The 17,004-nt window shown below is 41.5% G+C and overlaps 1 protein-coding gene across 6 annotated transcripts in view; it reads left to right on the top strand.

Moving 5' to 3' along the window:
* Positions 1–17,004, top strand: part of LOC102078555 (uncharacterized) — a 48,312-nt gene that overhangs the window by 10,262 nt on the left and 21,046 nt on the right. For 5 of the 6 annotated variants that reach the window (XR_002058042.2, XR_002058041.2, XM_019350883.2 and 2 more), the window contains exons 2-20: positions 4,242–4,310; positions 5,510–5,534; positions 5,645–5,662; positions 5,915–5,983; positions 6,811–6,947; positions 7,034–7,141; positions 8,575–8,632; positions 8,715–8,762; positions 9,123–9,191; positions 9,376–9,515; positions 13,534–13,659; positions 13,763–13,820; positions 13,921–13,989; positions 15,219–15,307; positions 15,457–15,525; positions 15,711–15,732; positions 15,823–15,849; positions 15,972–16,037; positions 16,123–16,262. Coding sequence is in view for 4 of the 6 variants with exons in the window: in XM_019350883.2 (XP_019206428.1) it covers positions 4,242–4,310; positions 5,510–5,534; positions 5,645–5,662; positions 5,915–5,983; positions 6,811–6,947; positions 7,034–7,141; positions 8,575–8,632; positions 8,715–8,762; positions 9,123–9,191; positions 9,376–9,515; positions 13,534–13,659; positions 13,763–13,820; positions 13,921–13,989; positions 15,219–15,307; positions 15,457–15,525; positions 15,711–15,732; positions 15,823–15,849; positions 15,972–16,037; positions 16,123–16,262 (1,407 nt within the window). In the remaining 2 variants the exon portion in view is untranslated. Of the gene's footprint in view, positions 1–4,241; positions 4,311–5,509; positions 5,535–5,644; positions 5,663–5,914; positions 5,984–6,810; positions 6,948–7,033; positions 7,142–8,574; positions 8,633–8,714; positions 8,763–9,122; positions 9,192–9,375; positions 9,516–11,586; positions 11,995–13,533; positions 13,660–13,762; positions 13,821–13,920; positions 13,990–15,218; positions 15,308–15,456; positions 15,526–15,710; positions 15,733–15,822; positions 15,850–15,971; positions 16,038–16,122; positions 16,263–17,004 lie in introns of those variants that run through there. The other variant, XM_019350884.2, reaches the window with a different exon arrangement.

The following is a 17,004-nucleotide window of genomic DNA, read 5'->3' as shown; positions in this document are numbered from 1 at the left end:
GTACAGAAGTGGAGGAAGTAAAAAGAATGAGTTGAGTAAAATTTGACTTATCTAACCGTTTGGTTTCGCTTCATGTGCCTTTATAATCCGGTGCGCCTTATGGTCCAAAAAATATGGTAACTTATCTTTCTTGTAGAAATGTGCTCCAAATAAAACTTTGTGTTGACAAGATTTTTGGTTAATCATTTACAAATCAATATTGTCTGTATGTACAGCAAAAAAAAGAAAGAAAAGTGAACATATAAAGCTGCAGTGTTAAGCGATGTGGTTGAAAAATTTGGGTGCACCTACCTTTTGTGCTGGTGCACCTAAGAAAAAAATGACACGCACTGAACAAAGAGAATCATCCTCCTCTGCTCTTCAGATGCAAAGAGAGGGGAACAAAAGCTCAGAAACCCAAACTCCATTGAGCTATAAGATGCCGGCATGATCTTGGGAAAGGGGCCTCAAGCACCAAAGATAAGTCCCAAGCAGGGACACTGGACCTAAGCACGGGTCTGAGCCAGCAAACCCCTTTCGGTATGGCGAGGGGATGTGCACCTGGTGTCACCCCATCAAAGCCGATATGACAACCAGATATAGCTGCTAAATAAACCTTAATTGTTGAAAACAAAAGGCCCTTGTCCAGCAGCTCCTGGAGGAATGTCAAAAACATCCAAAATAGAGCACTGAAATGGGAGAGTGTGGCAGTCCTGGCACCATTGCTTGAAGGCTCGCCATTTGTAAGTGTACAAGCCTCTAGTGGATGAGGCTCGGACTTGTCGCTATCACACTAGGTGGCAAATCCTTAGCAATCAAGTTTGACCTCTCAGCAGGTAAGCATGAAGGCGCCACAGATCTGGGTGCGGATGAACCACTTCTCCCGCCTGAGAGAGGAGGTCCCTGCAGCAAGAAAGCTGCCAAGGACTCGCTGCTAGCAGGTGGATTATCTCTGCATACCACGACCTTGTGGGCCACCAAAGGGGCCACTAGAATCAGAGAGGGAGACTGCCGCCACACTCTCTCTAGAACTGGAGATATCATTTCCACTGGGGGAAATGCATACCGGAGCACGTCTGGCCATTGGTGCGCTAGCGCGTCCATGCCCAAGGGTGCATCGTGGTCGATTATGGAGAAGAACAGGGGGCAGTAAGTATTTACCCTGGAGGCGAAAAGATTGACTTGCCAAATAGATCCTAAATCTGAGCCATTATCAAAGGGTGTAACCTCCATTCCCTCACCAGAGGACCCCCCCTGGAGTGAAGGTATGGCCCCAGGTTCTGGTGGCCTGGAACATGAGTGGTTCTTAGACACAGAAAATGAACACTGCACCATAACAGCAGAGAGTGAGACAGCTTCAACAGGGGAAGGGAACGTGTTCCTCCCTGCCTGTTTATGTAAGAGACCACTGTTGAATTGTCCGTCCTGACTAAGACATGCTGGCCCTCCAGGACTGGATGGAAATGTTTGAGAGCTAAGAACACTGCTAACAGCTCTAAGCTGTTGATGTGCAGCTCGTGCTGGGCTGCAGACCAAATCCCTCTCACTGATGCACCCTTGCACAGCGCTCCCCACCCCTTTAGGGAAGCATCTGTGGACACCACCTTGCGAAATAACACCCTCCCGATCCAAGAGCCCTGATGCAGCAGCCCGGGCTCCCTCCAGGGACTGAGAGCTAGCATGCAAGACGCGGTTACCATCAGCCTCCCACAGAGGTGACGCGATGCACATAGGCAGTGAGAGAGAGTCCAGCATTGAAACGCTCGCATCTTTAACAGTCCAAGTGGCACTACGGTGATCATAGACGCCATCATGCCCAACAAACGTAATATTGTCTGGAAACACAGCTGAAACTGAGCGAGGAAATGCAGCCAGTCTGTGCTCCGACAAACGCGCGTGGCTGGGAAGCGAGCATATTTCCAAACCGAGGAAAGAAATCTGCTGAGCTCTTTTGAAAGTTAACAGAGAACCCCAGTGTCTGAATGTGTGACAAAACCAGTGACAGCTGTGTCTCCGCCTGCTCTCTGGAGCAAGCTATGAAAGCCCAGTCGTCTAGGTAGGCTAAGATGCGGATGGCTCTCTCTTTGAGGGGCGTTAGCACTGCCTCTGCACATTTTGCAAAGGAGCGAGTGACAAGCTGAACGGTGGCTGTAGCTAAGGTGGTAGAACAGGTGACCTACTAACCGGAAGGTTGGTGATCCTAGTCTGCTCCAGTCTGCATCTCAAATATCCTAACCCCAGGTTGCTCTCCGATGCATGCATCGGAGTGTGAATGTGTGTATGAATGTTAGTTAGACAGCACTAAAAACATAGAAAAGTGCTTGTGTGATTGGGTGAATGAACGAGTTGTGTAAAGTGCCTCGAGTGCTCAGAGTAGAAAAGAACCAGTCCATTTACCACCAGGTCTTTGTAGGCTACACCCTCAAATGCAAACCTCAGAAACTACCTGTGCATAGCCACTTGAAAATAAGCATCTGTTAGATCGCCCAATCTCTTGGGCTGACTGCATTCAAGAGCTGTCTGAGTGTTAGCATCTTGAACTTGTACGTTTGTAGATACTTGTTCAGGACTTGCAGGTCGAGGATGGGACGACTCGGGGACACCTCATATTGCTCTTTTCTGCAATAGCGCCGTTATCTCCTTATCATTGCTGCTTCGATGCCGACAGTAGTGTTTACGAATAAAGGTTTCTTCAGTCAGGACACGCGAGGGCGTGATATCCCATACTTATGTTGTACCAAATGAATCGACTGAAAGGGAACTAATGGTGAGTCGATCCAAGTAGGTACTAATGGAAAAGGAGCTTAGGATTCTGGTTTTACAACATTTGGCTCACTTTGGTCTGAGGATGAATATAAACTCTAACTAGGATAAAAAGAGAAACTCCCAGATTGAATATGTGAAGGGCATGTTCATGGCAACGTAGCAAATTTCAGTGTTTTGCCATAGCACAGTCATATAACTCTAATGTGTGTTGTGTAATCACTTTACCAGTACTTTTCCATTGTGGGTAGTGTCCACTCCCGGAGGGTTGGAGACATTAGACCATTAATGTAACTGCTGTGCAGCAATACTTCAGATCAGCCTTTAGAATAGGACTGCATAGGATGCAGTATGCTGATCTCGAGATGCATTTGTAAGGAAAATGGGAAATAAAAGGACTGTATGAAACCTGGAAACGTCTCTGCGTGATCTCTACCAAGACAAAAGGATCGGAGAGACTGGTTGTTAGAGTTAATATCTTATAGGTTGCCATTTAAAAAGCTAAAATGGCTTGGCTTGCTCCCTATGTAACCCACGCATGTGAGCACATGCACAACCTTCATAAAGGGAACAAGAGGAAACTGCACTCGATGAAGAAAACCACCTGGCGTGATAAGATAACGACGAACACCGTGGGAGGGCTGCACTCACTCCATGTTTTGTTACTATTCATAGTAATCTGCCTTAGCTAACATGGCAGCAATTGTTATGAATGTTCATGAGTGTAAACAATAAAAGCAGCTTGCAGAGGGAAGGAAGTTGAAGTGGGTTGGAGGCAACTACATCCGTCTCGCGAGTGAAAACTCTGTGTGATCTCCTTCCTGAGTAGATTTCCGTTTATCCAGCAGTATCAGGGATGAAACTCTGACACTGGTGTCATCTCGACACTACCTCTGTAAAAAGTGAATAAACTGCTGATCAAAAATGTATCATGGCATTTAAATACACATCTTAATGGATGAATCAGTTTGTCGTTTAGAGAGTCTACATAGCAGTTTCCATGGGTCTTTTTTCATTTTAAATTGCCTGCATGGTTCAGGGTGTAAGGGTAGCAGACATTGCTCCACAGTGGCATGGCTACAATTTTAAGTGGCAATATCATTTTAAATCATTATACTGAACCTAGATTGCACATTGGGGGAAAAGAGAGAACCGAGAGAACTTTGAATGTGTGCTGATATGGCTTTGGTCATGGGCCTTATGTTTGTTAAATCCTAAATAACCTGTGTAGAAGATAATTTTGTTATATACTAAGATGCAGCTTTCTTTGTCCCGCACCTGTGTTTAATCCCTTGAGTTCTGGCTTGCAGGATCTTCACAATTAAGGCAGTATCTTGCTTCCTGTCTCTGTAAAAGACTCTTTAAAATGACTGGCTTTCTGCCTGGCAACAGTGTAAAGCACTAAATTTCCATAACATGTGCCAAACTCTCAGCTGTGCAGCAAAAACCTTTGTGACTAATGCATCTTTTTTTTTTTTTCTTTCTTCCCCCCCCCACAGCTCTGCCTCGACACATTTAGAAGGCTGGGCTATTACAAGAGGCACATATTATCAGATGTACATCACCAGGTGGGCATTAGACTTAATATACATTTTTTTTTTTTTTTTCAAATCTATTTATTTTTTTTGGCATGACATTCTTTCTTCAGTAATGGGAAAAAAAACAGCTTTATCTGTAAGCAGGGGTGCACATAAGTGGTCCACAGTTGCGCATTCGCTGTCAAAATAAAAGATGCGCACCACATAAGAAGTTGCAATGCTTGTTTGCGTACATATAAAAGGCACTGTTTTTGTCCGCTAGAGTGGGATTTTCACGGCATATTCTGCACCACATCTCTGTGCGTTCATCACTTGTTTGAAGCCAGCTCACCTCCTGCAACCACTTTTCCGAGAATACGCGCTTCTTTTGCGGTTCGGACTCCTTCTGACATGTCTTTGGAGGTGGAGGAACACCAAAGTAATTGCTTCTTCGACATCTTTAAGAGTTCTAAACAAATGTCTGTCCTCCTCCAGAAAATCCTATGTATGCAAACGTGCGTTGCACCTTCTTATCTGGTGCGCGTCTTTTATTTTGACAGCGAATGCGCACCTGCGGACCACTTATGTGCACCCCTGAATATAAGGTAACCTTGCATTGACTGTTGTCTCGGGCTGTTTTCCCGTTTTTTGTTGTTGTTGTTGTTTACCCAAAGTTGCATGTAAACACACCAAACCAGTACAGAAAGGTGCTAACCAGTGTCCCGAATTTTTTGATGTTGGGCTGAGAACAAACAACCAATACTCAGAGCAGGTCCAGTTAATCAACAATTATTTAGCATGCATGGGAGATGTACACACTACCACCTTCCGCATAGATCTCAAAGCACTCTGATACAGTTTTATTTGTCAGGCTTTGTGTGTAAGCAGATAACATAACATGCATCAGTTCAGTTAGTGACAGCTAGATGTGATTCCTTTGTTGGTGATCTTCTACACTTACTACCGTTACAAGCAAAACACTTCTGGTAATCCCCTATGATCTAACACATTTAATTAGCTGCTGGGTTAATATGGCCTTTGCTGCAATACTCCTTAATGATATATTCTTCACACCAGCCAAAGGCTAAATGCACCCGTTAATTTATCTCTGTTATGTGGTAGGAGGAGAAGGAGAATTAATTTGAGTGAGAAGATTAGTTAACTATGGTACAGTGTATTAACGCAGTCCCCACATTTGCCTAAGTATTAATAAACCATCTGTGCATGTTTCCTGTGTTCTTTACCCACAGAAACTGAAAAACCTTTTCCCAAATGGTAATGCTCAGTTTTTACTTGACAGTCATTCTGTTGTTCATGTTAACTCTGATCTATTATACATTTTCATCTTTTCTCTGTTTTTCATTTCAATGTTTACCTCTTTTCAGATAAGTTTCAGAATGCTGGTAAGTTTGTTTTTTTTCTTTCGTTTTGGTGTTCAGTGTTTCTATTTTGTATTTATTGCTGTGCAATGCGTAGAGTTTTTGCACTGGAACTAGCAACTAAAGGCTTAGGGTGGTCCTGAGGAGATGGTTGTCTGAAGTTTTTTTTCTTTAAATAAGGTTTAAAAAGCGGGGTGTAGAAGGCTCCCCTATTTATTGGAAGCTTAAGGTAGTCTGTTCTTCTTTCTCTTTGACATGTGTTTTTGCTTTTTAAAGCCAAAGGTGTACCCCATATCATTTTTGCGGATCCAGAAAAAAAGAATTGCTTCAAACATCCCATTGTGGGTGAGTACATTTTCTCATAGTGCACCTACCCTGCTCTACAGGTTTGGAGGTAAAGAAAAGTTTTAAATAATGAATCAAAGTTTATGTTGGTAGTTTACCAAAAAATAGCCGTAGCTCAATGTTTGCTCATAAGCTTCATATCTCTGGTCTTCAATACTTTGTAATGTGGTTGTGCTTGTGAGCAGAAACAGTTGGCCTTTAGGGAAAAATGTGTATTCCATGACTGGGTCCCCATATGGGTTTTGTTTGCCATTTTTAGAAGGATTTTTGTATGAAAGTTCATGCAAATATGTGTAAGTGTTGCGAGCTTGCATAAGAACTGAAGGCACCTTTTATTAATGTATTTTAATTCATGGGACAGATATAGCAGTGTTCTCTGGGAAGGATTTTAGTTGGGAGACGTCTTAGCAGAATCAGCTGATGACCAAGACACACTTGTGTGCTTATATGTGCAGCACAATATAGATTAATCTAGTCTGTTTCTGTCTGTGATGAAGCATTTTTAGCCCCTATATGAGTATTAAAAGTAAATCGTCATTGATTTCTACACTTGTTTGCCTTTCACGTTACTGTAGCAGCATTTAAGCGAGTTTGGGAACTTAAATTTTAAGTTTTATGCTACTGGACAAACATAGGCTGTATTCTAGACCATAGCACACTGTTTAACAACACACTTAAACATACACTGACACAGGATTTATCAGCTGGATGTAACGGAGTCCAAATGTAGATGAATGTGGAATTGTATTAGATCAGCCTGTTTAAAACAAAACGGCTTGTTTGATGTTTGAAGTAATCCTAATTGACTTTCTTTGACTTTCTTTCAGGCTTGTCTGCGCTGACTCTGTGTTTCAGTCCACAGTCATGGTCTTCGTTTTACTTGTGTCACATCTGTGCCGAGAAGCATTTACCTAGTGATGTTTTAAGGCACTTCTTTTCTATGGACCATTACAGCAACTACATTGTGAGTATTGAACAACATAAAATATAAAGCAGGAAAATTTAATGTTTATTTGTAAGATTAATTAAATTTGTTTGCTTTTTGATAAGAATTGCATGGATCCCAATGCAATGAGTTTCTCCTGGATCCCCAGCAAGCAAATGAAAGAGACTGAACTCAAAAACAGAGTAAAAGAAGAAGGGCCTATGGACTTGCAGGTGTGTGTGTGTGCGTGTGGAAGTAATGTGGGAGGATTCACGTACCAGATTAGAGTTGGGCGATTTTAAGCGTGGAAGTAAACGTATCATGAGCTACACTCATGAGACACTTTGTTAGGTACACCCGTTCACCCACTGGTTAGCACAAGCATTTCATCAGCCAATCACATGGCAGTAACTCGGTTCATTTATGCATGTAGACATGGTTAAGATGACCTGCTGAAGTTCAAACTGAGCATCTGAATGAGGAGGAAAGATGATTTAAGTGACAGAACATATGGTGTGGTTGCTGGTGCCAAACTGGCTAGTTCAGGTGTTTTAAAAGCTGCTGATCTGCTGGGTTTTTCCCACATGACCATCTCTAGGCTTTATACAGACTTGTCCAAGAGATTTGCAGTGGCAGGGGGCAAGTTGATACTAACAAGATATACCTAATAAAGTGTCCAGTTTCTGTATATCCAGCACATAATCCTTCTGATTTCTAGTAAATATTTTTAGGGAAATTGTGTGTTTGTCTATCAGGTGGATCGCTTTGTTTTTATCTGGTATACAAAAATATCTTGAGAAATGCAGGCTGATCACAAAAGGGTTTTTATTTTTTATAGCTACAGTTCAGTTTGTTAAGGGTTCAGAATTGGTGGAGAGTACAAAGGCAAGACAGTCCAGAAGATTTGGGTCAAAGCGATCTTTTATTGAAGTGCTCGCGCGGGAAGACAGTCACTGCACATGTCAGCAAGGGTCTTCACCAAAATTATACTTCAGACTGCTTTTATAGCATCAGGGTATTATGACGCCCCTTCTAGCGTTTACAAGCACATAATTTGCATGTACAGAACATTCATGTATTTTAAGCATAAAATGCAACATAGAGGTTCCTCTTTTTGGCATCTTCTTCCAAAAAAGGCAATGGACCCGGGCCTCTGCAGTCTCCAGGGGCTGGTCCTCTCCCCGCGTCACCTGTTGTCAAGAAAGCTCCAGTGCAACATGTTTGCTCAATACATTCAGGCCTATGCTTAAATCTGGTTCTAGGTTATATGTGATATATATATGTGTTTTGTAAGCATGTGTGCAATCTCCCTTAAGCTCCCGGCTTCTTAACCAATGTGTCACCCAGACAGTCACGCTGAGTGAAGCTTGAGACCTTTAATTACCTGGGAAAGCTTCAACTCCTTATGAGCACAGGACTGCCATGTGTGTATAAAGACATAATAATACTGAAAGTGGTTATGCTGCACCAGTAATAAGGATTAATATGGTGTCAGTGTGTTAAATGATTATTATGGTGTCCAGGTATTAACTGTCACCTGGCCAGCTTAAAGCTATACGAGATAATATTAATGCTGATTAATATGCTATCTAATATATTGTAGCAGTAAAGCAATTTCCTCTTTTCCTCAAGTTCTACAGTAATATTCTGCATTTTCTCTCTGCAGATGCTGCATTTACCTGATCATCTTATGGAAAAGCTAATAACCTGCACCTACTCAGAAGGTATAAGATTTATCCAAGTAGTGTTTGTGTGACGGTTTTATTTAGATTGTGCTGCTGAAAATGATCTGAATCTTCTTTGCAGTGATGCTCACTCTAGGTGAAAATGAGAAGCTTCTCAAGCTGATTCAAGGTTTGTGCACATTTTATTTCTCACTGATCAGTCAAGTTGTGAATTCAGTGTTTTCACATCTGCTTAATTGGCATCAAAACTGCCACCATCTGCTGTTTTCAGAGGTTGTTTTTCTCAATAGAAATGGCAACTTCACCACAAAGTCTGTTTTGTGGCTAGTCTGACACTCTTGGTGGTATCGCACATATGATGTTTCAGCCACATTACGTGGTTTATGTTTTCATATTATGACTCAAAGCTCTGTCATTTATCTTGTTGTGACACCTCAATTTACCAAATATATATCTGTTCACATTTGCTCTTTATTAATGTCTTTCAGTCAGTGTTTAATCACTCCAATCTAATCATTTTCCTCCTTAGCTTTCAAGCCAGAGAGGAAGACGATCCTGGCTTACCAAAAAGACAGCAACAGGAAGCATCCGCTTCTTGGTCAGTAACATCCGCCAAAATAACAAAGCCATATTTGTTTTTAAATAAACTCATTCATTCATTTGCTCAAGTAAAAGAATGCTTGTATTGGATCACTTCAACAACATGATCAGCAATCCTTTTTTCGTCCTTGACATACCAGCGAGGCAGAGTTTAAACTATCCGTGTCATCGTGATCTTACAGGCATGCAGCACCTCGTCGAGTGCATTTGTGTCGGAGCAGAGGAGGAGAAGTATTACCTCTGCACGCTCTGTGGCCTTACAGTGGCCGCCCACGTGATCATCAAACACATCCTGAGCTTTGACCACATCTTTTGGTATTTTGTAAGTAATTAAGTTAATTGCTTGAGATGAGTTGTTTAGAAGGCAATCAGATGATTTGAGGTAGTCGGGCTAATGTAATGGGAAGTTAAGATTTGAGATATGAGTGGATGTGTCATCATGCAGACTTTCAAACTCTTTATCTTCAAATGAAACTACAAGACTGACAGAGAGAGTTATGTGGTTTCTCCAAGAGAAACCACATAACTCTTGTAAAATGTTTCTGAATAATTATTAACATCAAACATTTTTTTCACTCTGTTCAAAAACAACACCAGCATGTCTGTTTGTCCTTCAGAGTGTGGGTAATGTTTTGAAACTAAAACTTAATGAATAAAACCCAGTTACCCAGTGTCTGATGTGCAGGGAGTCTTTAGTTTGGGATATATTATAACATTATCACCATGGCTTTGAACATGGATGTTAGTTTCTATTATAATAATGTAATTGAATTTGTGTCCAAAAGTTGATTCTGTTCGTCTGGACGTAGCGTCTTCAGTGGGAGAAATGTTTCGTCACTCATCCAAGTGACGTCTTCTCTGCTGACTGCAGGTTTCCCCAACCTTATAAATAGTACATTTGCATAATTACTGAAACTAGCACCACTGAAGGAACAATGGGCTGTGAGGTCAGTTCCTTCATCATGATTATGCAAATTCTCATGACCATTGATCAAAGCTCACTGATCAAATCCCACTGATCAATGGCCATGAGTACCATTCACAGAGAGTTGGAGAATGGCTGCAGTCACAGCATTGTAAGATGGTGAAAGATGTACCCTTAGGCCCCCTCCTCAATTCAGAGATGGTCTTTCCCTTTTCACGTAAATAGCCTCCTTGACTCCGGCTCAAACCAGCGTTCCTCCCTGTCCAGGATGTTTACATCCTCATCATTGAAAGAGTGTCCACTGGCCTGTAGGTGTAAATAGACTGCAGAGTCCTGGCCTGACGAGGCAGCTCTTCTGTGTTGTGCCATCCGCTTCGCCAGAGGTTGTTTGGTTTCCCCGATGTATAAATCCTGGCAATCCTCCTGCACTTAACAGCGTACACTATGTTACTCTGTTTGTGCCGGGGGACCCGATCCTTGGGATGGACCAATTTTTGGCGCAGCGTGTTTTGGGTTTTAAAAGCCACAGAGACGCGGTGTTTAGAAAAAATTCGTCTCAACTGCTCCGATACTCCTGACACATATGGGGTCACTACAGGTTTTCGCTTGGGCAGTGGTCTTCCTTCTCTCCTGGATCGGCTGGAGCTTTCTTTTGGCGCCTTCCCAGCTTTGACAAAAGTCCAGCTGGGATAACCACATTTACTCAGGGCCGTCTTGGTGTGATGTTCTTCTGCTTCCCTGGCCGCTGTGTAGGGTAGGATAGCAAAGCCCTCTTTTCCACTTCTTCCATGTACAAATTGGCCACGATGGGTGAAACTGGGGAACTCATGGCACACCCATGTTTCTGCCTGTAGAACTGACCCTTGTATGTGAAGTAGGTGGAATGAAGACGCAGTTCCAAACACACTTGGTTTGTGAATGGTACTCATGGCCATTGATCAGTGGGCCAGTGGTTGTTGATCAGTGGTCATGAGAATTTGCATAATTATGATGATTCTCTTTGATTCCGCTCCTGGACCTAATTGTGGTACGCTTGAACATCACTGCTAGACTCTTTCAATCAGTCAGCAAAATGATCAATAGATATGAATTTAAACAGTCGCAAGAAATTAAGCACACTTTTTCCACCTCAGAAGTCAGTAATACCCTCTTTATCAGAAAGAACTTCTTGCGACTGTTTCGCGGAAGTGCCAACCACTATGGCACCAGTTTGCTTGGGATTGAAATCTAAGCTTTGATTTCGGATTTTATTTATGTTTGGTTCACTCCCTCCACCCACCAGAGTCACTCTGTGTCCCTCTGTGACATCACTTCAAACGACTTCCTGTTTTATTTTGTAAATTCCCTACCCTTTGTGTCTACATATGGTTACTCCTGCTTTTGTATCTTTCACACATGTGGTTGATTATCCAATCAGTCCGCCCTGTGTATAAGTTTCTTGATTTGCGCTGCTCATTTGCTAGATTGTATGTGTATGATTCAGTACTCAAACTTTCCAGCCATTCCTGGTTCAGATTTTTTTCCGTGTGTGTTCCTGTTTGGTGTTGGTTTTCTTTGGGGATTACTTGTTTTTACCTGTTCTTGTGTTTTGTTTTCCCTTTTGGCTCTCTCGCTATGTTTTACTTGACCAAGTGGTTTTTGTATCAGCTTTCTGAAAGAGAAGCTCGCTTTTTGTTTGTTAAGTTCCTTTTGGAATTGCATGTGGATCGTCTGTTTGTTCTGTGACCAGCTCAGTTCAATCTAGCATACAATGGATACAGCGGACGGTAGAATGCTCCTGCAGAGAGCCAAGAAGGTGCGGTCTTCAAGGAGAAGTCTCCTCTCCAGCATTAACACCCCTGAAGAGATTCAACACAAACTGAAGCCCACTGTATTGGTAATTTTGTTTCTAAGCTCAGGTTTTTAGAATACCCGCATGTGACAGATCGGTGCCTTTGTGCTCATTTTGGATTACTCCAGTGACTTTTGAAGCCAACGATGGTCTCCTTTCCAGTCAAGCCCTGAGCCTCCAGTTTGTTGGTTCCAGCCTGCTAGCTTCCTTTGTTCAAAGACTTGCAAAGAACCTTTCAGCTTCCCTTCATAATTCCCAGGAATCACCTATATGGGGATTGCTTCCACTACTATTTGCACCAAACCTTCCAAAAAGATTCTGTCCCTTTGGCTCTCAACTCTCTCATCTCTTCCTAAATCCTCCCCTCTGTGTCCCTTCCAACTTTCACCTGTCCCCAGCATCGTTGGAACAAAACCGACGGCAGGTGTCATTTCACACGGCCAGCCGCCTTCTGGCTCCAGAGGGTGATATGGTCCGTGACCTCCGTTCAGAGGAGCATCTTCATGCAGCGTTCTGATTTCAAGCATTTGCCACCTGTGTCCAGAGGATTCGTCTTTGCCTTCCAGCTCTGCCTCTCAGTCCAGCTGCACTCCACCCACCAGATCGTTCCACAACAGTCTCTTATTTGTCTTTGAGACACTTCTTAGAGCATTTACATCTGCCACATGCCCAGCCCTGAGGCAGAGGCAGTGCATTGTATTTGTACCACGTTTTTAGTTCTATAGTTCATGAGGCTCCTCAGCTTTAAATGACTTACTGTTATTACTATGATGGCTAACCAACCCTGTCTTTGATTTGTCTATTTTGCTTATGTTCATTGGTAAACTATAGTTTATACTTAAAGTGTACTTGCCTTTTAAAAGGAAGGCTTTTCCCAGCACATTTCCTTTACAAATCAAATGTGCAGTTGTCTCTTTCTGACGTAGATACAAGGACTTTGAGTTGCTTTTAGCAATGAAATTTGGAGGTTTTGTATCGGTTGATCTGCTCCTGTGGCAGTCAGTTGATGAAAAGTGGGTTAAAAGCCTCAGGCCAATCTGAATGACTTTGCTGTCAGTAGAAAGATTTACAAGACAGAGTGGTGGGGAAGTGAGTGCTGCGTAACAAAAAGCTCATTGGTTTGAATCACTGGTTGGCTGGGTGGTAGGGAGTTTCCTTTTTTCTGTGCCTGCGTGCACTGTCCAGCAACATGCTTGTTTGGTTATTTATTGTTTGACAGTTTGAGTATATCAGCTTTGTGCTGGGCTCATGACCTGGAACAGCTGGAACAGGCTCCACCCTGTCTCCACACTCTCAGAAATCTTTTTTTCTTTTTTCTTTCTTTTTTTAACCCCCCCTAGCTTCTTCCTTAATGTATCTGGGAGCTCTTGAGAACATCAGATGCTCTAATACTTGCTCCTTAGTTGTTGTTGTTGTTTTTAATAATCTGCCTATCCTCAGAGATTTTAAGGTGTGTCAAATGTATGTGTGAATGTACCTGTGGTGCTCTGTCATTCCTGCGACTTTAAGAACAGCCATGTTTGGCCTTCACTGTAGAAAGGTGGGAAGTAATATGTAAATTACTTTGAATTTCTTTCTATGCAGAAAGAGTGGCATCCCTCTACATTGATGTCAAAAGAGTGCTACACAGACTACACGCCCTCCTTTGAATCCATGATGCTTGACTTGGCAAAGCAGACGGAGAAGATTCATGGAGAAAATGATTTGAAAGTATGTATATGTGAGGTTTCTATTCAGGCTTTTAAAATGATTGAAGGCATTCATTTTTCTTAATGTCAAAAAATAATTTTATGTATTTATCTTTTTGTTACAGCGAGTGAGCCTGGAGCCTGCTGAATTCAAGTCCATAAACTTTAATAGCTACCCAGAAGGTGGGTGTCTAATTTTAAACCCTGGTTTAGGATTTATTCATCTGCACAAACTGGCTTTTTAGTGCAGTGTAGAGTAATGTTGTGCCAATTAATCTTGTAGCTTTGACGACCCTGAACTTGATCAAGAAGTGCAGCTTGAAACCAGCCATCAAACCAGGGAAGAAGCTGGGTAATGTATCGGGGAGTCTTATGTTATCAGACTTGAGTAACTGCTGTGTTCAGCACAGCTATATCAAACTGGGAGATGCTCAAATTGAAGTACAAATATATTTTGTTACTGTACATGTGTAGAGTTTTCAGCTACCTGTAGCCAATATGACTATTTGTACTTTTACTCTATATATTCTATCTGAATGCTGTATACTCTGTATCAGTAGGAGAATGAGTGCAAAGACTTATCTGTGACAGAAAAGTATTTTTACCAATAATGGTTGGCAGAAAATGAAGACAATGGTCAGTTAGCGTGCCACAAAAGTAGCTGGTAAAATGTGCTTCAAAGAGCTACTATGTGTAATTTCAGTACATTTCAGGTCCTTTTCTTTTACTTGAGTAAAGTAGATGAATCGGTGCTTCATTTTCTATCCATCTTCAATTTATATTTAAATTTTGCTTGGTATCCTATAAGGACAAAAGTCCTGGACCACCTACACATCAGACAAGCATGAAACTCCTGGGGCAGTTTTTGTGCTGAAGTCAAAGGTGGTTTGGAGCTCTGAGCCACTGAGTCAGAAGACTGTCGGCGACTCAGCACTTGCCGAACCTTGCTCTGTAACTTTACGTGGTCTTCTGAGTTGCTGTGAATCCTAAATGCTTTCACTTTGCAACAACACAATTTACAACTGAATATCTAGCAGGGAAGACTTTTCCCAGGCAGACATTCTGTAACAAGTTCCCCTTATTCCAGTACCACGTTCAAATCCAGTGAGCTCCAGAGAGCGACCCATTTGTTCACAAGTGTTCGTATGTTTGATTGCATGGCTAATCAGTTGATCTCATTCAGCTGTGGCAATGCAACTGAAACCACCTGAATTTGATAAAAGTGCATCTGTACTTCTAATTGAGTGAAAACTGGTTATAGTTAAGCACATAAACCACACAGTTGGCTCATGGAGAACACATCGACACCGCTTCACTTAAATGCGGGCCAGAGACACACACTAAGGTGGACACGCATGTAAAATGGCAGGCCAGTGTAATAAGTTGGTATAATAAACTGACACACTGTCTAAAGAAGACAAAATTTAGGACCTGCCAAAAATTCCTCAAAACTTCAGTTGGTGTTTGGCTGTTGGATAAGTTCATTAAAGAAATCACAGTTGACAGAAAATACATGTTTTTATGTCCTTTAAAACCTTCAAAACAGTTTTTTAATTTCATTACAATACTTTCTCTTTTCAGAGTATCATGCTGTCAAAAATCAGTCAGCACCTGCAAGCGAACCTTCAAAGCTGCTCACATACTACCCAAGATGTAAACTGCTGTGTCAGGTGATAATTTGTCTTTAATAGCCTTGATGTTGCTGCTGTACCACTAGTTGCTTTTTTAAAAAAAAAAAAAAATAATAAAAACATTTAAATTTCCAATGCACCGACCGTCTGGACAGTCTTTTGTTTCACATCTGTCTCTTTTGCAACAGGACTGCCGTGTGACGTTGAAAAGCATATCTCAATATCTCAATCATCTGTCAAAACCAATACACAAGGAGGTACAGTGACTGTTTTGTGTTTGTTTGTTTTTTTTGTTTTTTTTGATTTCCTTAGTGGGTTTTTTTTTTTTTTTTTCTTGTTGTTTGGTTTTTTGGGGGTTTTTTTTGTTTTTTTTTGTTTTTTTTTTTTCCGATATTTGCTAATTAAACATGTAGTAAAAACTCTTTGTTTTGATCTTCTCCAGATCTTGTGGAAACTCTTTGAAGGTACACTTCTTTTCTTTTTCACGTTTTGTGTAATAAGAGTTCAAATTAGATGATCTTAACTTTTTTTTTTTTTTTTTCTTCTTACAACAGAAGGATCTGAAGGCTATGAGAAAAAAGGTACACACAAGTATTTGATTTGATATCACAGAACTCATTATTTTCACATATTTGTATAGTTGTATTTTAGAAAAGTCACAGATGGCCTTCTGCTGTTGCTCAATTCATTCTCTTTATCACAGCTCAGTTTTTCCTTCACTTACACTCGTATGTCATGGAGTGCTTCAAGAAAAAACAGCCAGTCATTGGTAAGTTTGCTTGCTGTGTTTTCATACAATAGATTTGAAAAATGTTTGATATAATTTTGTTTTTTGGTTTCTGTTTTTCTTTTAGGTACATCCTTGATTGTGTCCTGCATTACCACAGAAGCTCAGGCAGAGCCTTTTTACATATGCTTTGCTTGTCAGGAGTGTGTCTGTCAGTCCTTGATCGAGCCACACTTAAACTCCCGAAAACATGTTGTACACACGCTGGTAAGGTTAAGTTATTATTTACTGCATTGATTAGTATAAGCGACAGTGATGTAGCTGAAATTATATTTTTATTTGTGCTGTTGCTCCAGTGTACTGATATCACAAGTATCGTATTAATTCCTACAGTTAGTTCATAGCTTTCTGATAGGTTTGTAGTTTAACCCTATTCGCTGGAACGTTGAAGGCAATGTAATTACACAGCAAGCAAGACACGAGTAGGCAACGTTCTTTATGTTTTACGTGCACGGGAGAGAACCGGACAGGCGCCGTTCCTTCGCTTGACCCCAGTTGCTCTCTCCGCTCTCCCGTAACACTGCTCTTTTATTGTGGTTACATGAATATGCATAGTTTCATTAACATATAACATCTTACATAGGTATACATGTGAACAAAGAATAGTGTGTGGGGGGGGGGGTCAAAGCATGACCCCATAAATGACTTCCCTAAACCTGCTGGCCTGGAAGTCCAGCAGTTCATCTAAACAAAAGGCACTTAGCCTAAAACGGATATAGATACATTTATCCTACCATAAAACAATAAGACAAGGCACGGCCTCTCCCATGCTCCCAAAATGTGGGTGTGAAAGCCAGAACACTCTGGAATGCACATAAAAGTCCTTGCAGCCTTCTACAGATCACACATCCTATCACTACACAATCGATTATACACCTCTAAGCATATATGGAAACTTATATCATTAAAAGCTTATACTGACTACTATGTACAATTTTCCATTGACACT

Source organism: Oreochromis niloticus, linkage group LG22 (genome assembly GCF_001858045.2).
Source record: "Oreochromis niloticus isolate F11D_XX linkage group LG22, O_niloticus_UMD_NMBU, whole genome shotgun sequence".
NCBI lineage: Eukaryota > Metazoa > Chordata > Actinopteri > Cichliformes > Cichlidae > Oreochromis > Oreochromis niloticus.
Note: the sequence above shows the minus strand (reverse complement) of the source record. Positions and strands in the feature narration are given on the sequence as shown.